We start from the raw sequence: 27,336 nt of genomic DNA, 5'->3' as shown, positions 1-27,336 counted from the left end.
TCAGAGTGGCCAAAATGAACAAATCAGGAGACTATAGATGCTGGAGAGGATGTGGAGAAACGGGAACCCTCTTGCACTGTTGGTGGGAATGCAAATTGGTGCAGCCGCTCTGGAAAGCAGTGTGGAGGTTCCTCAGAAAATTAAAAATAGACCTACCCTATGACCCAGCAATAGCACTGCTAGGAATTTATCCAAGGGATACAGGAGTACTGATGCATAGGGGCACCTGTACCCCAATGTTTATAGCAGCACTCTCAACAATAGCCAAATTATGGAAAGAGCCTAAATGTCCATCAACTGATGAATGGATAAAGAAATTGTGGTTTATATACACAATGGAATACTACGTGGCAATGAGAAAAAATGAAATATGGCCTTTTGTAGCAACATGGATGGAACTGGAGAATGTGATGCTAAGTGAAATAAGCCATACAGAGAAAGACAGATACCATATGGTTTCACTCTTATGTGGATCCTGAGAAACATAACAGAAACCCATGGGGGAGGGGAAGGAAAGAAAAAAAAAAAAAAAAAAAAGAGGTTAGAGTGGGAGAGAGCCAAAGCATAAGAGACTGTTAAAAACTGAGAACAAACTGAGGGTTGATGGGGGGTGGGAGGGAGGGCAGGGTGGGAGGGAGGGTAGGGTGGGTGATGGGTATTGAGGAGGGCACCTTTTGGGATGAGCACTGGGGGTTGTATGGAAACCAATTTGACAGTAAATTTCATATATTAAAAAAATAAATAAATAAATAAAAAATAAAATTTAAATAAATAAATAAATAAATAAATAAATAAATAAATAAAAGAATTATTGACCAGAATCAAGTGGGATTTATTCTTGGGCTGCAGGGGTAATTCAGTATTCACAAATCAATCAGTGTGATATACCACAGAAGCATTTGACAAAGCACAATATCCATTCTTGATGAAAACCCTCAACAAAATAGGTATAGATGGAGCATACCTCAACATCATATAGGCAATATAAGAAAGGCCAATAGCTAATATCCTCAGTGGGGAAAACCTGAGAGCTTTTCCTCTACGGCCAGGAACAAGACAGGGATGTCCCACTCTCACCATTGTTACTTAACATAGTACTGAAAGTCCTAGCCTTAGCAATCAGACACCAAAAAGAAATAAAAGACATCTAAATTGGCAAGGAAGAAGTCAAACTTTCATTATTTGCGGATGACATAATACTCTGTAGAAAACCCAAAAGACTCCACCAAAAAATTGCTAGAGCTGATACATGAAATCAGTCAAGTCACAAGATACAAAATCAACATAAAAAATCTGTTGCGTTTCTATACACCAATAATGAAGCAGCAGAAAGAGAAATCAAGGAATTGATCCCATTTACAACTGCACCAAAAACTGTAAGATAGCTAGGAATAAACCTAACCAAAGAGGCTGTACTCTGTACTCTGAAAACTATAGAACACTTATGAAAGAAACTGAAGAGGACAAAAAGAAATGCAAACACCTTTCATGCTAATGGATTGGAAGAACAAATATTGTTAAAATGTCTATACTACCCAACGCAGTCTACATATTTAATGCAGTCCCTATTAAAATACCACCAGCAGGGGCGCCTGGGTGGCGCAGTCGGTTAAGCGTCCGACTTCAGCCAGGTCACGATCTCGCGGTCCGTGAGTTCGAGCCCCGCGTCAGGCTCTGGGCTGATGGCTCGGAGCCTGGAGCATGTTTCCGATTCTGTGTCTCCCTCTCTCTCTGCCCCTCCCCCATTCATGCTCTGTCTCTCTCTGTCCCAAAAATAAATAAATAAATAAAAATAAATAAATAAAAATAAATAAAATAAAATACCACCAGCATTGTTCTTTCTTAAAAAAAAATTTTTTTTAATGTTTATTTAGTTTTGTTTTTTTTTTTTCGAAAGAAAGCACAAGTAGAGAAGGGGCAGAAAGAGCAGAAGACACAGAATCCAAAGCAGGCTCCAGGCTCTGAACTGTCAGCACAGAGCCCGATGCTGGGCTCAAACTCATGAACCATGAGATCATGACCTGAGCTAAAGTTGGACACTTAACCAATTGAGCCACCCAGGCGCCCCTCCCCAGCATTATTCACAGAGGTAGATGGAACAATCCTAAAATGTGCATAGAACCACAAAAGGCCCTGAATAGCGAAAGCAGTCCTGAGAAAGAAAAGCAAAGCTGGAGGCATCACAATTCCAAACTTCAAGCTATATTATACAGCTGTAGTGATCAAGACAGTATGGTACTGGTACAAAAACAGACACATAGATCAATGGAACAGAATAGAAAACCCAGAAATGGACCCACAACTGTATGGTCAACTCATCTTTGAGGTGAAAGCAGGAGAGCAAGAGAGTATATCCATTGGAAAAAGTCTCTTCAACAGATGGTTTTGGGAAAACTGGATAGCAAGATGCATAAGAATGAAACTGGACCACTTTCTTACACCATATACAAAAATAAATAAAAATGGATGAAAGACCTAAAGGTGAGACAGGAAACCATCAAAATGCTAGAGGAAAACAGAGACCGCAACTTCTTTGGCCTCCTCCAGAGCAATTTCTTACCAGACACGTTGCTAGAGGCAAGGAAAACAAAAGCAAAAGTGAACTATTGGGGATTCATCAAGATAAAAAGCTTCTGTTCTGCTAAAGAACACTCAACAAAACTAAAAGGCAGCCTATGAAATGGGAGAAGATATTTGCAAATGACACAGTTGATAAAGGGTTAGTATCCAAAGTCTATAAAGAACTTAACAAACTGAACACCCAAAAAGCAAATAATCCAGTTAAGAAATGGACAGAGGACATGAAAAGACATTTTTCCAAAGAAGACATCCAGAAGACTAATAGACACGTGAAAAGATGCTCAACATCACTCATCATCAGGGAAATAGAAATCAAAACCATGATGAGATTCCACCTCACACTTTTCAGAATGGCTCAAATTAACAACACAGGAGACAACAGGTGAGGAGGAGTAGAGGGGAACCCTCTTGCACTGTTGATGGGAATGCAAACAGGTGCAGCTACTCTGGAAAATAGCATGAAAGTTTTCTAAAAAAATTAAAAATAGAACTACCTTACGACCCAGCAATTACACTAGTAGGCATTTACCCAAAGGATACAAAAATACTGATTCTAAGGGACAGATGCACCCTGATGTTTATAGCAGCATTATCAACAAGCAGTAACAAAGTATGGAAAGAGTACAAATTTCCATCATCTGATGAATGGATAAAGAAGAGTGGTTTACATGTATATACAATGGAATATTACTCAGCCATCAAAAAGAATGAAATCTTGTCATTTGCAATGATGTGGATGGAGCTAGAGTGTATTATGCTAAGTGAAATAAGTCAGAACTACAAATACCGTATGATTTCACTCATGTGAAATTTAAGAAACAAAACAAATGATGGGGCACTTGGGTGGCTCAGTCGATTAAGTGTCCGACTTTGGCTCAGGTCATGATCTCATGGTTTGTGAGTTTGAGCCCCACGTCGGGCTCTCCTGACAGCTCAGAGCCTGGAGCCTGCTTCAGATTCTGTCCGCCCCTCTCTCCGCCCCTCACATGCTCATGCTCTGTCTCTCTCTGTTTCTCAATAACAAATAAATGTTAAAAAATTTTAAAGAAAACAGATGAACATATGGGAAGGAAAAAAAGAGAGGGAAGCAAACAATGAGACTCTTAACAACAGAGAACAAACTGAAAGTTGATGGAGGGAGATGGGTGGAGGATGGGCTAAGTGGGTGCTGAGTATTAAGGAGGGCACTTGTTATGATGAGAACCATGTGTTGTATGTAAGTGATGAATCACTGAGTTCTCCTGGGACCAATATTACAGTATATGTTAACTAACTGAAATTTAAATAAAAATTTGAAAAAAAAATGCAACACACTTTTAGTAAATCCAATCCAGTGATACATAAGCAAAAAGTCATAATAAGGTACATCATGACTAAGTGGGATTTATTCCAGGAATGCCAAGTTGGTTTAACACTTAAAAATCAATCTGTAACTCACCATATTAGGATGAAAAAAAGAAAATCACATGATGGAGAAAAAGTATTACTTCCATTCAAGATGTGTCTGTGTGTATATCTTGGCAGTCTGAGATTAGAAGAGACTTACACTACCTAATAAATACCTCTACAAAAAAACATACAATTAATGTATTAAATGGTGACAGAATGAATGCTTCCACTTTAAGAGCAAGGTGGGAGGCCTGGATGGCTCAGTCTGTTAAGCTTCTGACTTTGACTCAGGTCAGATCTCATGATTCATGAGCTCGAACCCCACATTGGGCTTTATGCTGTCAGCACAGAGCCTGCTTCACATCCTCTGTTTTCCTCTCTCTGCCCCTCCCCTGCTTGCTCTCTCTCTCAAATAAACATTAAAAAGTATATATATTTTTTTAAAAAGAGCAAGGAGAGGATGTCTACTCTTCTTTCTGTTCAACATTTCAGTAGAGCTTCTAGCAAATGTAGTAAGGCAAGAAAGCAGAATAAGATGAATACAGACTGAAAAAAAGAAAATTGTCTTTATTAACAGATAACATGATTGCCTACTAGGTAGGAAATCCTAAGGAACTTACAAAATGGCTCCTAGGTCTAATAAGTGAGTTTAACAAGACGTTTGTGTAAAAATCAATCATATTTCTGTATACTAATAACACTCAGAAATTAAATTTAAAAACAATACACTAGGGACACCTGGGTGGCTCAGTTGGTTAAGCGTCTGACTCCAGCTCAAGTCATGACCTTGCAATTTGTGGGTTTGAGCTCTGCATCCGACTCTGTGCTGACAACTCAGAACCTGGAACCTGCTTGGGATTCTGTCTCCCTCGCTCTCTGCCCCTCCCTCACTCACCCTGTCTCTGTCTCTGTCTCTGTCTCTCTCTCTCTCTCTCTCTCAAAAATAATAAGCATAAAAAATTATTAAAACAAATACAATAGCATAAAAATATGACACACTTAGGGATAAATTTGACATATCTGCAATACCTATGCGCTGAAAGCTATAAAACATTGCTAAGAAAAATTAAAGATCCAAATAAATGAAGAGATAATATTTTTACGGATTGAAAGATTCAATATTGTTAAGATGTCAGTTCTCCCCATATTAATCCATAGCTTCAACACATAGTCCCAATCAAAATGCTAGAAGGGCTTTTTTTGTAGAAATTGAGGTGCTGATTCTAAAATTTATATGGAGATAAAAGGAACCTAGAACAGCCAAAACAACTTTGAAAAAAAGAACATAATACAAGGACTTACACTACCTGATGTTAAGGCTTATTTTAAAGGTAGAATAATCTATATGCATATATAGATCAATGGGACAGAATAGAGCGTGATTTCAAGTGCTGTTTTTATGGGGGTATACACATGTAAAAATTCATCACATTATACACTTTAAATATGTATGTTTTGTCAATTTTAAATATAACTGTAAAAAATAAAGCAGTCTTTTTTTTTTTGTAATCATGTAGTGGATGTTCAACCTATTATCAGGTCACTGGAGGAATAGAGCCAAAGAATTATCCTAATGTCAAAGTCTCAAGCAAAACAAAATAAAGTTTGTTAATTCTTTACTCAGAACCAAGGAATAGAGAAATTTATGTTGGTTGTGCTGTAATGCAAGAGTCCATGAAATCACATGTCTGTACAATTCCCCATGCAGTATAATTAGGCTGAATGGCCTCTTGAGAATCCTTCCCACTCTAAGATACTAAAATAGGAGTTTTGGTTTAATTCAAGGCTACACATATTCTTCAGAGAAATGTGAACTTACAAAAGCATAATTTCAAAGGTTCATTGTAGCACTAGCAAGAACAGATGGCCCTAAAATCTGTTTGAGGGATGTTTTATTTTCTGGCCTTCAAAGAATACATTTCTTTTCTCTTAGGGAAGGAGGAGCTGATAGTCCTCTTTTCAAAAGAAGAAAGGGTGTTGCAAATCCAACAATACATTTAAAAAATTATTCACCATGGTCAAGTGGGATTTATTCCTGGGATTCAAGGGTGTTCAGTATTCACAAATCAATAAATATGATGCATAACATCAATAAAAGAAAGGATAAAAATCACATGATTACTTCAATAGATGCAGAAAAAGCATTTGACAAAGTACAACATCCACTCATGTTAAAAACCTTCAACAGAGTGGGTTTAGATGGAACGGACCTCAACATAATAAAGGCCATATATGAAAAACCCACAGTTAACATCATGCTCAATGGCAAAAAAACTGAGAGCTTTTCCCCTCAGATCAGGAACAAGACAAGGATGTCCACTCTCACCACGTTTATTCAATGTGGTGCTGGAGGTCCTAGCCATAGCATTCAGACAAGAGACGGAAATAAAAGGCATCCAGATTAGTAAGGAAGGAAAACTTTCACTATTTGCAGATGACATGATACTACATATAGAAAACCCTAAAGACTCCAGCAAAAAAACCTCCTAGAACTGATAAATGAATTTAGTAAGGCCACAGGATATAAAATCAATATATAGAAATCTGTTGCATTTCTGTGCACTAATAATGAAGTAGCAGAAAGAGAAGTTAAGGGGAACCAAAGAATGAAAGGAGTTGGTGAAAAGTGCTCTAGAAAATAGTGCAGGGAAGGGAGGTAGTGTTCCATTGACTATTGGTATAGCTATTTATAGTGTTAAACGTAGAAGACAGTATTTAACCAAAAATTAAAAGGATTCCCAAGAAGGGAAGTGTACCTCCACCGACTGCAACAGGAGGTCACTGCTGACCTCTCTGTGCTCAGACTAAGACCCTCTTCCACGTCTCTGCGTGCCTGTTGATAGGCGTGAACAAGGGCTGCAGGACACTCTGCTTCTAGCCAAACCCCTAGCTTTCCCTGTCTCTCCACACTCACAACTTTGCTGCCACTTTTGGCCCTGAGGTGACCACCAGCTCTAATCTCACATTCAAACACCACAAGAAGTCTCGGACTTCTTGTGAGATGAGGGCATCCCTCATCTCCCACAGTTTAATATCTGTCTGACCCTATCTCTCATCTTGGAAAACCCAAGGGCTCGGTCTTTGTAAATTTTATTTCTCTATCTGTTTCCATGATGATGTATCCAGTCCTCTGGCCTTAAATACTATCTCTATACTGATATCTTGCAAATGTTTTCCTCCAGTCTGAATCCCTCCTCTGTTTTGTACGCTTGAGTATCTTGCTGCCCACTTGACATCTCTACCTGCGTAAGCATCTCAAGCTTAGCAAGTATAACTCTGATCTCCTGATCTTCCCTCAAAACTTGCTCTTCTTGCAGCTTCCCTGAGTTGATGGTGCTACCATCCTTCCACTTAACCAGGCCCAAAACTTTTGATCCTCTTTCTTTCATATCTCATGTCTAATCTGCCTGGAAATTCTGCCACCTCTGCCTTCCAGATGTGTCTAGAACCCAACTACTCTCAATCTTTAGACTAGTCTTGGTCTAAGTTATCACCTCTGTTCTGGTTTTGAGTTGTAGACTTCTAAGTGGTCTTCCTGTTAATACCCTTTCCCCCATCACTCTATTCTCAGTACAACAGTCCTATTGATCCAGTTAAAACCAAGTTAGATCACATCAGTCCTCTCCTCAAAACCTTCCAAAGATCTTTTATCTTAGAATAAAACTGCAGTCCTCTATACCATTTGTACTTCTTAACCCATTGCCTCTCAAACTTCATTTCTTTCACCTCTTTTTTCTGTCATTCAGCTTCAGCCACACTGTCCTTAATGTTCCTTGAAACTGCCAGGCCTGCTATCATCCTACCACCCCAGGGCCATTGCACCAGCTATTTTAAATGCCTGTAAAGTTCTTCCTTAGATATTCCCATGGTGTTTCCCTCACTTTTCAATAAGACTTCCCCTGACCATGCTATTTGAAAATGGCACCTGCCTGTTCTCCTGGTCCTGCATCCATGTTTTATTTTTCTGTATAGCACTTTATCCGTGTGTAACATTTCATATATCTTACTTACTTAATTGTTTTTGTTTCTTCCTCCTCTACACACAAAAATGTAAGCTCTGTGAGGGAAGGAATTTGTTTCCTACTGAACAAACCAGGTACCTACTGAACAAACTTACATGGTGCCTGGTACAGGCTACATGCTCAATAAATATTTGCTGAATGAATGAGTGAAGGTTCAAAGGTTCATATTTGATGACATGTAGACCCATAGGACTTCAACATGGGTGCTAGCTTCTGGACATAAGTGAACTCCAGCTGATGGAAATGATAGTCATTTATATTGTTCCAGAATATCTTCAGGAAAGGATATTCCTCTACTATTCCATCATTACTCAACTCAGTGTTCTTTTCAGTTCTATTTTCAACTCAGTTCTATTTTTGTTCCTTTACTCACACTTTCTCTTTATCCAAAGTGTTCTTCCTTTGCACCTGATTTCAAAGCCAATTCAAATATTATACCATTTAGGGAAGCTTCCTAGAATTCTCTATCCCCCAGACAGTATCACTCTTTCTTTCTTCTGTTTTCTTGGCTTTCTGTACTCATGTAACTTGTATAGCAGAGAGTATGAAACCCTTTCTACTCTGAATCTTGAGCCCTCTGAAGGCAGAGAGTATGCCTTTCATTTTTCATTGTATCTCTGGTGCAGTGCTTTCCTAAATTTTCCATGCCTTTGCAGTGTCTTTCTATCTAAAGTTATTTTAAATTGCTTGATATTATAGAATTAAATTGTTAAAACCTTATTTTATTAGATACCCCATCTATATGACACTGCAATTGTATGTGAACCAAAAAAATTTTTTTAAATCATGCCAACACCATTTACTCTCAATATAACTTCAGGAGTAAGACAAACTCCAAATCCATCCGTATTTAATATGATTTACTAGTTTGTATATTCAGCAGATATTTATTGAGCATCTACCGTAGGCAGGCCTTATGCCAAGCCAGACAAATTATATAGAAATTGTAGCTGCTCGTCAGGGCCTGCACAAACTTCTCCTGTACATACAATTCGTCTCCGCTTTAAATCAAAAGATTAAATAACTGTCATTTTTTAACATGTGATCACAGAGAGGAAATTAAAGGACATGGCATGTTGATTCAGAGATGGATTCAGTGTTATAACACCTCACCCATTCCTTCAACACAGTCATTCCTAGAACTGTATTCTTTTAACTGGCTCTTAGAATTTTTGTGGATGGTTAGAATCTGGGGTGGGAAACACAGGAAGATTAAAGCTTCTGTACTGCTTCACTTGGTATGTTAAAATGGTCTTTTGAGATAAGACCCAGATAGCATTTAGCTCATTTCCTGGCTCATGGTTGACACTGCATAGATGTTAGCTATTTTGCACATACTATTGTCACAGCAATTGTTTCCCTCCCTTTTATCAGTATGTCATTTCACTAGCTGTGAGCTCTTAGGAAGGGTCTGAATCCTATTATCTCATCAGAGGTACTTGGTTGAATTACCTGCTACAATTTTATAAGCAGAGTGGAGGAGACAAGCATACAAATTTTATTTACAAACACTTCATCAGTACTTATTATGTTCTTGGTGCTGTTCTAAGCACTTTATAAATATTAATTTACTTAATCTTCCTAACTGCATAAAGTAGTTACTTTTATTATCCTCTTTACAGAGGAGGAAACTGAGACACAGGGAAATCAAGTAACTTGCCCCAGGGCACACGGGGGGTTAGTAGCAAAGCCAAGAAATGCAGGGAGTCTGGTTAATAGCAGTCTTTGCTATTAACCATAAGACAAAGCTGAATGTTGATAATGCAATATATAAGAAATACAGGGTGCTGTGGCAGTTCAAAGAAGGAAGTGGTCATATTGGTGTCTGGAATGAAAGAAGGCTGAATGTAGGAATTGGTATTTTTACTAGGCCTTGTTTTGGGGGATACTTTTTCAGATGCTTGGATATGGGGGATAAAAAGGAAGGCTAAATAATATCATATGCAAGAGCTCAGAGATGGGAAATGGTAGCACATCAGGAAGTAGTCCTGCATATAAGGATATGGTAGGAAGGGAAGCAAGGCAGGAAAGCTGGTTTGGAGTGAGAGGACACAATAGAAAAGATTGATATCATCAGAACTGTGTTTTGGTGAATTTGGAAACATTGTGTGGAATGAATCAGAATTGAAAAAGACTGCAGAAAAACCAGGTGTAAGGTTATTATTATGTCCAGAATAGAGATAGTTAGATCTTGAATTCTGGTGAAGATAAGGATAGATATAGGAGATACTACAGAATTTGAATTGATAGAACAGAGAAATAGCACAACTAGAAAGTTGAGTGTTGATAACTTTATATGACAAATGTTAAGTTTATTTTATGGTCAGCAAAGTCCTTTAAATACTTAGGAAACTCTTCTCTTGGTGTAAATGCACATGATTTTAAGAAAGAAAGTATTCCTTTATAAAGAAATGAAATTTGTCTATCTCATTGGGCTTGAAATTGACATCTAAGGAAATGATTTCTTAGAGGGTAGCTAATTTATTTAGAATGTCTGAATTGAGAATATTTCTTAATCTGCTTAGTATAGACAAAGTTAGAAACCACTTTAGCCTAATGATTTGGAAGAAATAATAGATAAAAACATTCTTTAAAATTGCTGTATATGGGGGTGCCTGGCTGGCTCAGTTGGTATAGCATGTGACTCTTTATCTCAGGGTCGTGAGTTCGAGCCCTACGTTGAGGATAAAGTTTACTTAAAAAAAAATTGCTATATGTAATTATATCAGTTTCTTTCATGTGATTCAAATATAAATTGTAAGTAAGAGCCTAAATTAGTCTATGAGTTGACTTTGCTAAGTAGGAATCTTCCTGCTGACTTTTACCCTGTTTGCAAAAGACTTAAATGTAATCTTTAGAAAACCCTGACAGAAGTGGTTTGAATTATTGAGACTGATAAATATCAGTGTGAGAGGAATATATTCAGCTACTATTGGATGCCTCTGGTGATATAATAATATATTAAAACACTAAATTTTGCAAGAGTTATAAACATAACAAAGTAAAGTCATGAGATGATGATATCTTAGAATTGTATTGGTATAGATCTAGGAATAAATTTAACCAAGGAGGTAAAAGACTTATACTTTGAAAAGTATAAAACATTTCTGACAGAAATTGAAGAAAACCTAAATTAATGGGAAGACATCTCATGTTCATGGATTAGAAGACATAATATTGTTAAGATGTCAGTATTATTCAAAGTGGTTCTACAGATCCCATGCCAGCCCTATCAAAATACCCATGGCTTTTTTTTTCCCCAGAAAAGAAAAAGCCAGTACTCAAATTCTTTTGGAATTGCAAGGGGCTCCAAAGCCAAAATAATCTTGTGTAAGAACAAAATTGTAGTAGTTACCCTTCCAATTTCAAAATCTGCAGGGCTGTAATAATCAAAATAATGTAGACTTAAGAACCTAGAAATAAATCTGTACATTTATGGCCAGTTGATTTTGACAAAGGTGCCAAGACCATTTAATGGTGAAAGAATAGCCTTTAGCAAATAGTTCTAGGACAACTGGATTTCCACATATAAAAGAATGAACGTGTACCTCTACTTCACAGTGTGTACAAAATTTAACTCAAAGTGGATCAGTGACCTAAATATAAGAGCTAAAACCATGGAGCTCTTTGATAAAAACATGAGGGTAATTTTTCATGACATTGGATTTAGCAATAAATAATATACCAATAGTACACACAACAAAAAAAATAGATTGGACTTAATAAAAATTAAAATCTTTTGTGTATTGAAGGACATTAACATGAAAGTGAAAACCTACACATGGGAGAAAATATTTGCAAATCATGTATCTGACAAGGGTCTGATATGTAGAGAATATATGAAGAAGTCTTTTAACTCAGCAACAAAAGACAATCCCATTAAAAAAGGCAAAGGGCAACTTTTTTTTCTAGATATGTTTCCTGAGGCAAGAGAAGCAAAAAGCAAAAATAAACTATCGAGACTACATCAAAATAAAAAGCTTCTGTACAACAAAGGAAACAACAAAACTAAAAGGCAGCCTACAAAATTGGAGAAGATATTTGCAAATGACATATCTGATAAAGAGTTAGAATCCAAAATATACAAAGAACTTGTAAAACTCAACACCCAAGAAACAATCCAATTAAAAATGGGCTGAAGACATGAACAGACATTTCTCCAAATAACACATATAGATGGCCAACAGATGCATGTAAAGCTCTTCATCGCTTACCATCAGGGAAATGCAAATCAAAACTACAGTGACGGATTACCTCATACCTGTTACCTCATACCTCGTACCTGTTAGAATAACAGCCACTGTGGAAAACAGTGTGGAGGTTCCTAAAAAGTTAAAAATAGAACTACCCTATGGTCCAGCAATTGCACTACTGGGTATTTACCCAAATAAAAAAAACATGAATTCAAAGGGATACATGCACCCTATGTTTATAGCAGCATTATTTACAATAGCCAAATTATGGAAAGAGTCCAAATGTCTATCGACTGATGAATGGATAAAGAAGAGTGGTATATATATACTACAATGGAATATTTCTCATCCATAAAAACGAATGAAATCTTGTCATTTGCAAGGACATGGATGGAGCTAGAGAATATAATGCTAAGCAAAATAAGTCAGAGAAAGACAAATGCAGTGTGATTTCACTCATGTGGAATTTAAGAAACAAAACAAATGAGCAAGGGGGAAAAAAAGAAATCAAGAAACAGACCCTTAACTATGGGGCGCCTGGGTGGCTCAGTCGGTTAAGTGTCCGACTTTGGCTCAGGTCATGATCTCGCAGTTTGTGAGTTTGAGCCCCGCGTCGGGCTCTGTGCTGACAGCTCAGAGCCTGGAGCCTGCTTCGGATTCTGTGTCTCCCTCTCTCTTTGCCCCTCCCCTGCTCATGCTCTGTCTCCATCTGTCTCAAAAATAAATAAAACATTAAAAAAAAAAAAGAAAGAAAGAAACAGACCCTTAACTATGGAGAACAAACTGATGGTTTACCAGAGGGGAGGAGGATGGACGCATGGGTTACATAGGTGGTGGGGATTAAGGAGAACACTTGTTGTGATGAGCACTGGGTGATGTACGGAATTGTTGAATCACTAAATTGTACACCTGAAACTAATAAAACACTGTATATCTTTTAAAAATGGGCATAGGACTTGAATAGACATTTCTCCAAAGAAGATATTCAGATGGCCAACAAGCAAATAAAAAGATGCTTAACATCATTAGTCATTAGGGAAATGCAAATCAAAACCACAGTGAGGCACTTCTTCACACCTACTAGGATGGCTATAAAACAACAACAGAAAATAACAAGCACCAGCAAGGATGTAGAGAAATTGGGACCCTTTTGTGTTGCTGGTGGAAAATGGTTCATCCACTATGAAAAAGTTTGGCAGCTCCTCAGAAAGTTAGACATAGAATTACTGTATAACCCCACAATTCCAAAGAATTGAAAACAGTTACACAAGTATATGTACACATACATTTATATTAGTACTGTTTACAGTAGCCATAAGGTGGTTATAGCCCAAATGTCCCTGGTTGGATGGATAAACAAATTGTGGTGTGTGTGTATACATACACAATGGAATGTTATTTGGCCATAAAATGAAGTGAAGTACGATACATGCTACACCATGGATGAGCTTCTAAAACATTATGTTAAAGTGAAAGAAGCCAGGGGCGCCTGGGTGGCTCAGTCGGTTAAGCGTCCGACCTCAGCTCAGGTCACGATCTCACATTCCATGAGTTCGAACCCCGCGTCAGGTTCTATGCCGACAGCTCAGAGCCTGGAGCTTGCTTCGGATTCTGTGTCTCCATCTCTCTGCCCCTTCCCTGCTTGCTCTCTTTCTCAAAAATAAGTAAATGTTAAAAAAAATTTAAAAAGTGAAAGAAGCCAGACATGATGGTCACATATTATATGGACCCGTTTGTGTAAAATGTCCAGAATAAATGCACAGAGAATGCAGGTTGGTGGTTAGGATTGGGAGAAACAGGTTAGAGGAACGTTTTTACTTTGGAGTGATTGAAATGTTTTGGAACTAGATAAAGGTTACTGTTGCACACCACTGTGAATATATTAAATGGCCCTGAATTGTTCAACTTTGAAATGGTTAATTTTATGTATGTGAATTTCATCTCACATTATTTTGTTTTGAGTGTAATGATACAAGAATATAAAAAGGTATCAGAACACTCATCTGGTATTTTTCACACTTAGTACTGCAGTTTGTAATATAAGAGGAAGAGGGGAGTAAAACAAAAGTTTTGGACTAGATTTTTGAAAGATTAAAGCCATGAAAGGATTGGACTGCAAAGGCGGACAAATGGCATGGCATGAAGGAAAAATGGGAACTAAAAAACAAATTATCGCTATCCTATTTCAACCAGAAGCCAGAGTTTAGCACCAAGATAATGTTAAGTTCAGATTTGTTTACTATATACAAAATGGTGGCCTGTGAGTTTTTTCAGGTTAGGTGCAGAATTACTATCTTAAATCTTGTGATCAGAACAAAGCATTTGTTAAAAAGACTGTCCTTTTTCCAATGGATTTTCTTTCTTGCTTTATTGAAGATTAGTTGACCATAGAGTTGTGGAGCCATTTCTGGGTTTTCTATTCTGTTCCATTGATCTATGTGTCTTTTTTTTTTACCAGTATCATACTGGATTGATTACCACAGCTTTGTAATATAGCTTGAAGTTTGGAATCATGATGCCTCCAGCTTTGCTTTTCTTTTTCAGGATGACTTTGGCTATTCGGGATCTTTCTTGGTTCTATAGAAATTTTAGGATTGTTTGTTCTAGCTCTGTGAAAAATGATGATGTTATTTTGATAGGAATTTCATTAATTATGTAGGTTGTTTTGGGTAGCATAGACATTTAAACAATATTTGTTCTTCCTATCCATGAACATGGAATGTGTTTCCATTTCTTTGTGTCCTCTTCGGTTTCTTTCATTAGTGTTCTATGGTTTTCAGAGTACAGATCTTTTGCCTCTTTGGATAGGTTTAGTCCTAGGTATCTTATGGTTTTTGGTACAGTTGTAAATGGGATCAATTCCTTGATTTCTCTTTCTGCTGCTTCATTATTGATGTATAGAAATGCAACAGATTTTTGTATGTTGATTTTGTATCCTGCGACTTGACTGATTTCCTGTATCAGCTCTAGCAATTTTTTTGGTGGAGTCTTTGGGTTTTCTTCATAGAAAATCATATCATCTGCAAATAATGAAAGTTTGACTTCTTTGCCGATTTGGATGCCTTTTATTTCTTTTTGTCTAATTGCTGAGGCTAGGACTTCCGTTACTATGTTAAATAGTGAACATCCTAGTCTTGTTCCTGACCATAGAGGGAAAGCTCTCAGTTTTTCCCCAGGGAGGATTACATTAGCTGTGGAAAAAAAGAGTCTCTTCAACAAACGGCATTGGAAAAACTGGACAGCAATGTGCAGAATGAAACTGGACCACTTACTTACACCATACAGAAAAATAAATTCAAAATAGATGAAAGACCTGAAGGTGAGATAGGAAACCATCAAAATGCTAGAGGAGAATACAGGCAGCAATCTCTTTGACATTGGCTAGAGCAATTTCTTACTAGACACTTTGCTGGAGGCAAGGAAAACAAAAGAAAAATGAACTATTGGGACCTCATCAAGATAAAAAGTTTCTGCATAGTGAAGGAAACAGTCAATAAAACTAAAAGGCAACCTTTGGAATGGGAGAAGATATTTGCAAATGACATAGTTGGTAAAGGGTTGGTGTCCAAAGTCTATAAAGAACTTAACAAACTCAACACCCAAAAAACAAATAATCCAGTTAAGAAATAGAGGACATGAAAAGACATTTTTCCAAAGAAGACATCCAGAAGACTAATAGACACATGAAAAGATGCTCGACATCACTCATCATCAGGGAAATAGAAATCAAAACCATGATGAGATTCTACCTCACACTTTTCAGAATGGCTAACAGGAGACAACAGGTGTTGGTGAGGATGAGAAGAAAGGGGAACCTCTTGCACTGTTGGTGGGAATGCAAACTGGCACAGCCATGTTGGTGGGAATGCAAACTGGTGCAGCCACTCTGGAAAACAGTATGGAAGTTTCTCAAAAAAATTAAAAATAGAACTACCCTATGACCCAGCAATTACACTACTAGGTATTTACCCAGAGGATACAAAAATACTGATTTGAAGGGACACATAGCCACATTATGGAAAGAGCCCAAACATCCATCAACTGATGAATGGATAAAGAAGGTGTGTGAGAGAGAGAGAGAGAGAGAGAGAGAGAGAGTGTGTGTGTGTGTGTGTGTGTGTGTGATGGAATATTATTCAGCCATCAAGAAAAGAATGAAATGTGTCATTTGCAATAATGTGGGATGGAGCTGGAAAATATTATACTAAGCAAAATAAGTCAGAGAAAGACAAATACCATATGATTTCACATATATGTGAAATTTAAAAAACAAAACAGATGAACAGAGGGGGGAAAAGAAAGAGGCAAACCATAAAACAGACTCTTAACAATAGAGAACAAACTGAGGATTGATGGAGGGAGGTGGGAAGAGGATGGACTAGATGGGTGATGGGCATTAAGGATGGCAGTTGTGATGAGCACTGGATGTTATCTGTAGTGATAAATCACTAAATTCTCCCGAAACTAATATTACACTATATATTAACAAACTGGAATTTAAACAAAAACTTGAAAAAAAAAGAACAAAGCAACATATTAGTGATTTCTTAGAAGATTTCAAACAAGTTAGTAAAACTAAGAAACAATGGAGTATATTTCTAGAGGAAAACCCTCACTCCTTTGTGCAAATATGAAAAAATAAGGCAGATGCACTTACATATGGGACATTCTTTTGACTTAGAATTTCAGTGAATATGTCCTCAGAGAATCTAGTGGGTAGGAGGAATTACTGTAATTAACTAAACTAATGTTACTTGAGTTCAGTACAGCAACAAAAGGACCAAAAAAAAAAAAAATGAATGCAAATATGTCTTGTGCTTATTTAGGTTATAATATAAATCACCTATAAAGTGTAAAGAGAATTTTTGTATATGTTGATTTCTTTTTTTTTTTTTCAATGTTTATTTTTGAGAGAGACAGAGCACGAGGAGTGGGGAGGGGGAGAGAGAGAGGGAGACACAGAATCCAAAGCAGGCTCCTGTCCCTGAGCTGTCAGCACAGAGCCTGATGTGGGGCTCAAATCCATGAACCATGAGATCATGACCTAAGCCAAAATCGGATGCTTAACTGACTGAGCCACCCAAGTGCCCCTATATGTTGATTTTTTTTATTTTTTATTTTTTATTAAAAAAAATTTTTTTTAACGTTTATTTATTTTTGAGACAGAGAGAGAGACAGAGTATGAACGGGGGAGGGTCAGAGAGAGAGGGAGACACAGAATCTGAAACAGGCTCCAGGCTCTGAGCTGTCAGCACAGAACCCGACACGGGGCTCGAACTCACTGGCCGCGAGATCATGACCTGAGCGAAGTCGGACGCTCAGCCGAGCCACTCAGGCGCCCCGATTTTTTTTTTATTAATGGTGACTGATGTTCACTTTGTTTTCATTATTTAGTAGCCTCTTTGCCACTTTAATAGATAATAATATTGGTTTTTTGCCTTTGAGAAGGTAAAAGAGTTGTGCTGTGTGAGACCCCCAAAAGTGCCCATTTTTGGCAGAATAAGAAAGTTAATCTTCTTGCATTTGATTACAGATGATGAAAGCCATGAACAAGTCCAATGAACATGTCCTGGCAGGAGGTGCCTGCTTCAATGAGAAGGCAGACTCTCATCTGGTGTGTGTACAGAATGATGATGGAAACTATCAGACCCAGGCTATCAGTATTCACAATCAGCCCAGAAAGGGTGAGTATTTGAGGTGATTGACATGGTAAGAATATAAAGTTGTACTGGACATGGGAAGTTGGATATCTCAGCCCCATAACTCTAACTTTCTAGCGAGGTGAATTTTTAAATTCACTTTGATGAATTTAACCTCTCCATCCTTATTTTCCAAGATTATGTTGACTCCCCAAATAGCCAGACTCAAAGTTGCACATGGAATCTCTATTATTGAGGAGAACATGTTGAAAATTCTGTATCGGGATATTGTCATGGCCAGAACTGGTATTTGGAAGTAGGAAGAGTAGGCCCCTTAGTGAGAATATACTTAGGTAGGTTTAAAACTTGTTGGATGACCATATCTAAAGAATGTTAATTAATAGGTTGACTGAACTCTGAAAGAAGGCTTCTTGGTTCAGTGGCACTCGTAATGTGGGCTCATCACTTAGGAGAGTGTTAGAAATGCAGGATCTGTACCCAAGATCTGCTAAATTACAATTTGCATTTTAATAAGGTCCCTGTGTTAAATGCACATTGAAATATAAGAAGGACTGTTTAAGGTGGCATTTCTTAAGATGTCTTATCAGGTTCTAGGGTGTTAAAAAGTACTCACATAAATGAAAGTCTTGCTTATTAGTACATTTAACTGATATTCCTGGGTTACAAGTTTAAACAGATTTCTTCACTATAGGACTTTTCAGAGCCTTTAACAAGGTGATATGATTTGCGTTTTTCCAAAAGAAAGATAGTGCCTGGCCCTTTGCAAATTTAGTTGACCATGAATCTGGTTTTTCCCTCAGAATATCTTCCATAACGAACTTTCTTTAGTATGCCTTATGAAACACTTCTCTAGTTGACAGTGACATAGGTCACTGTCCAATATATTTTATAAATCAATTGTTTAGTAAAAGCATAAAAGGTCTTTGTCACATGTATATTCAACATATATCCAAAATAAGGTAGGTGATAAATCCACAATGCTCTCTGTTAGATCACACCTGGAATATTTGAAATAAGTTCTGGATATCATTAATGTAATTGATGATATCCATTGATAAAACTGCAGGTTCTTCTAAGGATGGTTCAAGACCTGTGAAAAATCTGGAAACTAGGTCAAAAGAAGACCTTTTGAATATAGTATGAATATGTAATCTGGAAAAGTATAGATTGGCAGAGGGTGAAAAATAGCTGTCTCTATTTTTAAGGTTTTCCAGTGTGTGGAAATAACATCCAGCTTATTCTCTATAGCTACAAAAGGCCAGAACCAGCACTACTGGGTCAGAGTTAAAAGGATCTAGGTCTGGACTCAGTTTGAGAGCACATTCTGTAAGGCCGAGAGTTATCCAGAAGTAGAAGGGGCTGCCTAGTGCCATTGTGGGCTCCTTGTCACTAGAAATCTTTGACAAAGCCTGGATGTTTACCTGTTAGAGATATTGCAGGGCCAAGGGGCAGAAAGGTGGATTAGCTTAGTCCAATTTAAGATGTGGAGGAACATAGAGGCTCCTGGCTGGCTCAGTTGGTGGAGCTATGCAGCTCTTGATCTTGGGGTTCTAAGTTCGAGCCCCACGTTGGGTGTGGAGATTACTATAAAAAAAAATAAAATCTTGGGGTATCTGGGTGGCACAGTCAGTTAAGCGTCCAACTCTTGATTTCAACTCAGGTCATGATCCCAGTATCATGGAATCAGGCCCCACATTGAGCTCTGCCTGCTTAGGGTTCTGTCTCTCCTTCCCTCCCTCCTTCCCTCTCCCCTGCTTGTATATGCATACTCTCTCCAAGTAAATAAATACGTAAATAATTTTTTAAAAATCTTAAAAAATGATATGGAGGAGCATAGTGAAATTTTCTTAAAGCTAAATGTAATTAAATATTCTTTTTTTCATGAAGAGGTAATGGTAATGTGTTGGTCTTTTCAATAGGTATTTATTTATTATATTTTTAAAAAAGAAATCCACTCATAAATAAAATGGTTGCCAACCATATCTCTATCTTCAAAATATATTTTATCTGAAAAATAAAGGTATTAGATCAGCCATCACTTTTCTGTGAATGGCTAGGTGATATATTAGGTATTGCAAGCCTGTGGTCTTTGTCCCCAATTACTCAACTCTGATACACTTCAAAAACTGCCATAGACAATATGTAAGTGAGTAGAAATGGCTGTGTTCCAATAAAATTTTATTTTCAAAAACAGGCTGCAGGCCAAACAGGCTGTAGTTTGCCGAGCCCTAGACTGGACCACTAAGATTCCTTTGCTTGTAAGATTCTTTAATTCTTGATTGGAGGGAGAGGAAAACGAAATGGGGAGTGTATCTTAAAACTTCATTCCCAAAGCATCAGAATTATTGGTTACTTGTATATTGTGGTGTATAGAGTCGTTGTTTTTTGTTTTCTGTATGATGATGGTTGGGGTTACCAACTACCAAATATTTCAGTATTGTTCTGAGTCTTTTGATCTCAGGGCCTATCTTTACTAAACTATTTATATTACTATTTTAGTGACTGGTGCCAGTTTCTTTGTGTTCAGTGGTGCTCTGAAATCTTCTTCCGGATATCTTGCCAAGTCCAGTATTGTGGAAGGTAAAGAATAAGTTATTTATTGTCTGTGTTTAGTTCAGGCCTAATTATACAACTTAAAAAGCAAGGGATGTTGGGGTACCTGGCTGGCTCAGTTGGTAGAGGATGCGACTCTTGATCTCCAGTCGTAAGTTCAAGCCCCATGTTGGGCATAGAGCTTACATAAAAAATAACAATAATAATAAAAGTTTAAAAAAAAATAAAAAACAAGGGATGTTAAGTGAAACCATCACACTTTTACGGTAGACTTCTTACTCCTATTATGTATCCAATAGCATCTTACTCTTCAGCTAATTAATACTGTCATATAGGTACTTAGGTCTCTAAAGAAGGAAGTAAGTGGTACAGATCTCATGGGACAGTGACAGAAAAATTAAGAGATGGCCTGCCTTTCAGAGCTCTGGGAGAGGGTACCCAAGGGGACATAGTCTGAGTTCAAATATATCACTGGGCTCATATCTGTAAACATGTAGATGAAGTTCAGTCTGGCTTAACTCACAGGAATGTGCATTCATTATTTGGGGTGCAGAATGGTATGTGCTTGCTGCTGGTTTCCTATAATTAGATTAGACATGACACATATCCTGAAAAAAGCTTATTAAATGAGAGTTGATGAAAGGCTGATGAGCATACTGTGTATTTTCTTTATCAGTTGATTCTTCCTATATTTTGATCTGGTTACTCTTGTTGCATAACAAATTAACCCAGATCTTAATGGCTTGAAACAGTTATTTTACCATGCTCACCGATTGCTCTGGGTCAGAAATCTTGACAGGGTAATGCAGGGACGGCTTGACTACATGTCCAGGGCCTTGGTTGGGATGACTTGATGGCTGGGAGCTAGAACTGTCTGAAGGTTTATTTATTCCCATGTCTAGGGCCGTGGGATGATTTAAAGACTAGGAATGGTGACTGGAGTACTCACACTTTGACTTTTAGCATGCCATGGCAGCCTTGGGGGTAGCTGGACTTCTAACTCCAGCCACACGTCTAGCAAAGGGCAGAAGCCATGTTGCTTCTTATGACCCAGTCTTGGAAATCACACCGTATCACTTCCGCCATACTCTAGTGTTGGAAATAGTCATAAACCTTCCCAGATTCAAGGGGAGAAGAATTAGACTCCATTTCTTAATGGGGAATTGGGAAGCATTGTGAGAAAACACGTGAGGTCGGAGATATCGTGGTCACTTTTGGAAAGGACAGTCTGCCACATATGACATGTTTTCATTCCCGAAGTAGCCTAACTCCAGCCCCTAAGAGCAGTCCTTCCTGGGGGTGGAGTCCAGTGTGTTAACTGAAATACATAGACCATCTTACATATGTTAATAGATACTGGCTTTGACTTCCTTTACTGGTAAGCTTAATAAAAAAGCAAGTGAAGAGCAAAGTACATTACTGTTTTACAACTAAATTTCACAACTTTGACCAGCAAGTAGAAGCATGCTGTTAAAAAGTTAAGAAATCTAGGAGTTAAATAATCATTTGGTCTTAAGTGACTAATTAATACCTATGTGATCAAGTATTGACTACATTCAAAATGTGTCTTGACAAGATGATTAAAAAACACCTTTTAAATGTTGTGGAAATGATCATTTGAATGGACACAGATCCTTACAAATGCGATGTGTTTAAAAGTTACGTCTATATCTTTGGATTAGGAAATTTTTAGTTCTTGTATTTTACTCTGTCAGTTGAGCAATTAGCTGCTAGGAAATTTTTATGAAGCTTTTTAGAAATTATCTTAGTTGACAAAATTTTGTGTCAGTGAAGCAGGGCAGTTGCTCCACATGTGACAACTTTCACACTGAATTTCGGTGTCTGCTTTTGACTTGGGTAGGTAGCAGCCCCCAAATAGTTACCATGTGTTGGCTACATGGTGGCCCATGTGAAGCACATGTGGTAGGTTTGCCCTGTTGCTAGCCAGTACATGGATTTATCGCTTCTCGCACCACTGTTGTTTATTCAGTGATTTATTTAACAAACATTTCCTGGGCATTTACTGTATGCCAGGAAATCATAGTGAGGTGAGAGAGACAGAGGTGCAAACACAGAAATATGGTTAGAGCATGATAAATGCAAGAGTGAGAACAGGAACAAAATGTTCTGTCAGTCCAAAAGAGGGATGTGACCATGTGTAAATCTCCCCTTGAGCAGTCTCAGGAGAACTCAGCTGTGTCCGAAGTGAAATCGGCAGGCAAGTGTTTTAGGCAGAAGCAATCTTGGCATTTGCTTCTCATAGCACTTTGAAAAGTAAGAAGTTCAGCTCAAAGAACAAAACCTCTTTCTTTCTGTCAGCTTTAGAGAGCAGAGCAAAGTTTTACAGATAATCCTAGAGGGATTTGCTAGCTGCCAGGCACTGTGATTCATCTGCCCCTCTCCCTGGCTTTGCGTTGTTTCCATCTGTATTATCTTGGTGCTGATTCTCAGATGGCGTTATGGTCCAGATCACAGCAGAGAACATGGATGCTTTGAGGCAGGCACTGCGAGAGATGAAGGACTTCACCATCACCTGTGGCAAGGCAGATGCCGAGGACCCCCAGGAGCACATCTACATCCAGTGGGTGGATGATGACAAGAACGTCAACAAAGGGTAAATGTTTCTTCCCTTTCCCCCTTGGAGCATTTAGTTATGGTCTGGGCTCTGGGCTTTGTCTACACTGGTATTTATAACTTTACTGAACGCCCAAAGAGAAAGGACTGTTGTGTATATATAAGATAAAATTTTAAATTTCTAGTTTCTTGGCTTAGTTTCTGAAGGAGTTTCTCTGCCTGTTTTTGAAGAGGGGAGGAGGGAAGGAATTGATGAAACAAAACAGGCCTCTAAAGTTATTGAGATAATAGTAATACCGAAGCCCTTTCTGGTTTTATAAAGAAAGCCCTTTTGCCAACATTGTTTCATTTGCTATAATAACTAGCCTTGTTTTCCCCATATTATAGATGAGTAAACAAGCACCAAAAGGCTAAATGACTCCACAAAGCAAGGAAGTGGTGGGGCTGGGACCTAAAACCACCTCCTGGGGCTTCCAGTCCTGCGCTCTTTCCCATTACAGGCCCGCTCTACTCTGAGGGCTCAAGCCAACACTTTGGAGTCACTTTTGACACTTCTTTTTCTCTCACACCCTGTACCTAACTCAGCAGTAAATCCTGGCATTGTTATATTTTATAGTATATATTTGATATATACTGTTATATTTTACTTCAGCATGTGTCCAGAATCGTACTACTTCTCACTACCTCTACTGCCACCATCCTGGTTCAGGCCACCATCATTTGGTCTGGATTATTGTAGGAGCCTCTGAAGTGGCTTGCTTGTTTCTACTCTTGACCTCCTCCTGCCCCCTAACCTAATCTGTTTCCAGTACAGCAGCCAGAGTAATGTCACTTCTCTGCTCAGAACCCACCATTAGCTTCTGGTATCATTCTGCATAAAAGCCAAAGTGTCTAAGGCCTCACACAATCTGTCCACCCTTTTACTTCACGGAAGCAACACCTGCCTTCTTGCCTGAACATGTCAACTCTACTTCTGCCCTCTGGCGTTTGCTCTTACTATTCTTTCACCTTGTACTCTGGCCTTGGATACAAGATAGCCAAATGAGTCACCCCCTCGCTACCTTCAAGTTTTTTCTAAAATGTGTTTTCTCAGTAAGGCCTTCCCTTGGCCAACCTATCTAAATTATAACCCTCCCATACATATTTCTTCTCTCCCACCCCCGGTACTTCCTATCCCCCTTCCTTGCATTATATTTCTCAAGAGAACTTATAATTCTCTAACATAAAATATACTTTTACTTATTATATTGCTCCTGGACTATAAACTTCATAACGGCAGGGATTTTTATCTGGTTTATTTATAGCTATATCACCAGAACCTAAAACACTGTGAGGCATCTAGTAGGTGCTTAAAAAAAAATGACTATATTATACATCATTGTATTAAGCTTTCTTTTATCCATTCATCCATCCCTTTTTCATTCCTTCCTCCAGGTAATAATTCTATGTGTAGATCTCTAGAAATACAAAAATGAATTCCACACACTCCCTGCTGATAAGTGGTTCAGTCTTATTTTGAAGATAGTTACAAATAAGTGCATCAAAGTATGGAAGATGCTCATAGAAAACTCTGTAGGAACACAGTGAAGATAAGAAAGAAAAGAGGAAGCTTGGTAGAGGTGGTAGGGTATTCAAGAAGACCTGCATAGAGAAATGGCCGCTGATTGATCTGAATCTGGTGAGATGAGTAGGTATTTGCCACATAGCTGTGGCAGAGTGGGCATTCCAGTCTGAGGGAATAGCAGGAGCAAAGGCAGATTGAGGGCATAGACAACATGGCACACCCGATTTTTAAAGAATCTTTTAAAGCTTTTGTTATTAAACAAAAATCGGTGAGTTTATTTGCCTATTTTACAAATAGTCCTCTATCTTCCCATACTTCATTGGAAATCTTAATTTCGAAATCAATTTGTGTTTAGTTGGAAATGAACATGGTTATCAGGACGAAAAAATTGATTACCTGAAAATCTGATGCCATAGGTATCAGTAACTGATAACAAGTAGGTTGTCCCTTCCTACAAGTGCCAGTGGCAGCATCTTAGAAAACAGGACCAGAACTAGTTAGGGAGGACTGTCAAATTCAGGGGTTTAGTTTGTAGTGTATAAATTGAGTATTTTCCAGCTTGTCCCTCAGTGTCTGGGTATCCTCTCTAAAAGAGTACTAATCAACTAAGAGTGGCCCTTTTTGACATCATGTCATGAGTTAGAAATTAAATTCAGTGTTGTTTAAATAATTTTAATTCAAGTGAATGAAGTAAATCCCTGATATTGAAGTTTAAGTTCAACTTGATCTTTTTACATGGAGATTAGAAAACACACAGATTTGAATCTTGTTAGGAAGAGTTTGGAGTCTTTGTGACAATTATTTTGAATCCTCATCAGAATGAGTGTCAATCTCCACCTGTTTATACTTGCTATATTTTGGAGAGGAAATGACTATAAAAAATGACCTTTCTGTTTAGGAATCTAGGAGTGATAATTTAGCACTAAAGGGAATTTGTTGTGATAATAGTATAAATACTTGTTCATGAGCTCAGAACAGCACTGTCATAATTAACATACTGGTCAAGTAATTCTTTCAATCAGTAGACATTTATTAAACTCCCATGTTCCAAGCAGTATGTCAGAACTGGGAATACAGCACACAGAGGTGAGTGTATCATGTTCCCTCATCTGAAGTCCATCTGTGAGGCAGATCTGCAAACATGTGTGAGTGTGATTGTTGTCTGGAGCCGCGTGTGTGACAGAGCAGAGGGGAGAGCAAGACTGGGTGGCCGTGCACTCACTGCAGGAAGGAATGCTGGGAGAAGAGGGCAGGTTTGAGTAAACGATTTTTTTACATTGAAAGAACCAGCTCCTGGAATCATGGCTCCTTTTTTATATGTGTTCTTCGAATTATTTCATTGCACAGGACCTTCCCACGAGAGCTCTATTCATGTACATCTTTGTGCAGTGTCTTTCTTGCTGTGATGTGTTGCTCAGATATGTTCAGCAAAGCACCCAGTGTAATTAGTAGCAAGACTTGATAAGAGAAGTGATTCTTCTAACTACAGGAGCTGCTTCCATCTCTTTCCTTTGCCTCTATTGTAGTGTTATAAGTCCTATAGATGGGAAGTCCATGGAGTCTATAACAAGTGTGAAGATATTCCATGGATCGGAGTATAAAGCAAATGGAAAAGTCATCAGATGGACAGAGGTAAGGAAATGAAACTTGGCATTCTTTTTTTTTTTTTTTAAGGCTTGCCTGAAAAACTTATTTATTTTTGAGAGAGAGAGAGACAAAGAGAGAGAATGTGTACACGCACACCAGCAGGGGTAGGGCAGAGGGAGGTAGGGAGAGAGAGAGAGAGAGAGAGAGAGAGAGAGAGAGAATCCCAAACAAGCTCCACACTCAGTGCAGAGCCTGAAGTGGGTCACAGCTGTGAGATCATGACCTGAACTGAAATCAAGAGTCAGACGTTTAACCGACTGAGCCACCCAGGTGCCATGAAACTTGGCATTCTTGATTCTCTTTGAGCACAACTTTTTGTTAGGCTCAGACATACATTGTGGGCTGATTCTGGAGGATAAGGAAAGAAAAGCTCTCTGTTTACCTTCTATACTCCAATTCCCTCTGGTCTGTCTCTGCTCACCAGGAAGAAATGCCACCAAGTACAGCCTGTAGCAATCTGATGTCTCTTTTTTCTTATGAATGAGCTTTTAGAGATTTGTTTGCATTAGAATTCAAGAAGGATGCATCTCTGAATGGCATATACCATCTTTGCTTTATTCTTTAGAATACTGGGCTAGTTATGCGGTACTCACAGTTAAAAGTATCTTAGATAACATGCTCTTTAAAAATAGGCTTATGTCACCAATAAGAAAACTAAAGCTCAGATACTCAGCAACTTGTCCAAGATAACAAAACAAATAAGTAATGGCAAAGTCCTGTTTCAAACCCAGATCCAGCCAGCTCCTAAGCTCTTTTGCACTATGTGTTGCCTTACTTGAAATCTGTATGAGAGGCTAACCTGGGAATGAGAGGAGCCAGGCAGGGACCCTGTATGTGTGTAATGTCAGACAAATCGGGAAGTTTATTCTCTGAGAATAAACAGGGAGGTCATAGATCTCTGAATTTCTTTTGAATCTCAGTTGTACTCTATAAAAATAACACATTAAATTCTAAGAACTCTAGAATTCCTTGCAGCTTTAAAAGTCTTAATTTTTTAAAAATGTTTATTTTTGAGATAGAGAGCACAAGTGGGGGAGAGGCAGAGAGAGAAGGGGACAGAGGATCCAAATTGCACTCTGTGCTGACAGCAGAGTGCCTGATATGGGGCTCACACTCACAAATCGTGAGATCATGACCTGAGCTGAAGTCAGACA

General features: G+C 38.2%; 1 protein-coding gene across 2 annotated transcripts in view; it reads left to right on the top strand.

Annotated features, from left to right (window-relative positions):
* The window catches only part of ZFYVE9 (zinc finger FYVE-type containing 9), a 213,668-nt gene that overhangs the window by 182,783 nt on the left and 3,549 nt on the right, over positions 1–27,336 (top strand). For both annotated transcript variants that reach the window (XM_049617176.1, XM_049617175.1), the window contains exons 14-17: positions 17,718–17,868; positions 20,344–20,424; positions 22,849–23,011; positions 26,062–26,167. In XM_049617176.1, coding sequence (XP_049473133.1) covers positions 17,718–17,868; positions 20,344–20,424; positions 22,849–23,011; positions 26,062–26,167 — 501 coding nt within the window. The remainder of the gene's footprint in view (positions 1–17,717; positions 17,869–20,343; positions 20,425–22,848; positions 23,012–26,061; positions 26,168–27,336) is intronic.

Source organism: Panthera uncia (assembly GCF_023721935.1).
Source record: "Panthera uncia isolate 11264 chromosome C1 unlocalized genomic scaffold, Puncia_PCG_1.0 HiC_scaffold_4, whole genome shotgun sequence".
NCBI classification, from domain to species: Eukaryota; Metazoa; Chordata; class Mammalia; order Carnivora; family Felidae; genus Panthera; species Panthera uncia.
Note: the sequence above shows the minus strand (reverse complement) of the source record. Positions and strands in the feature narration are given on the sequence as shown.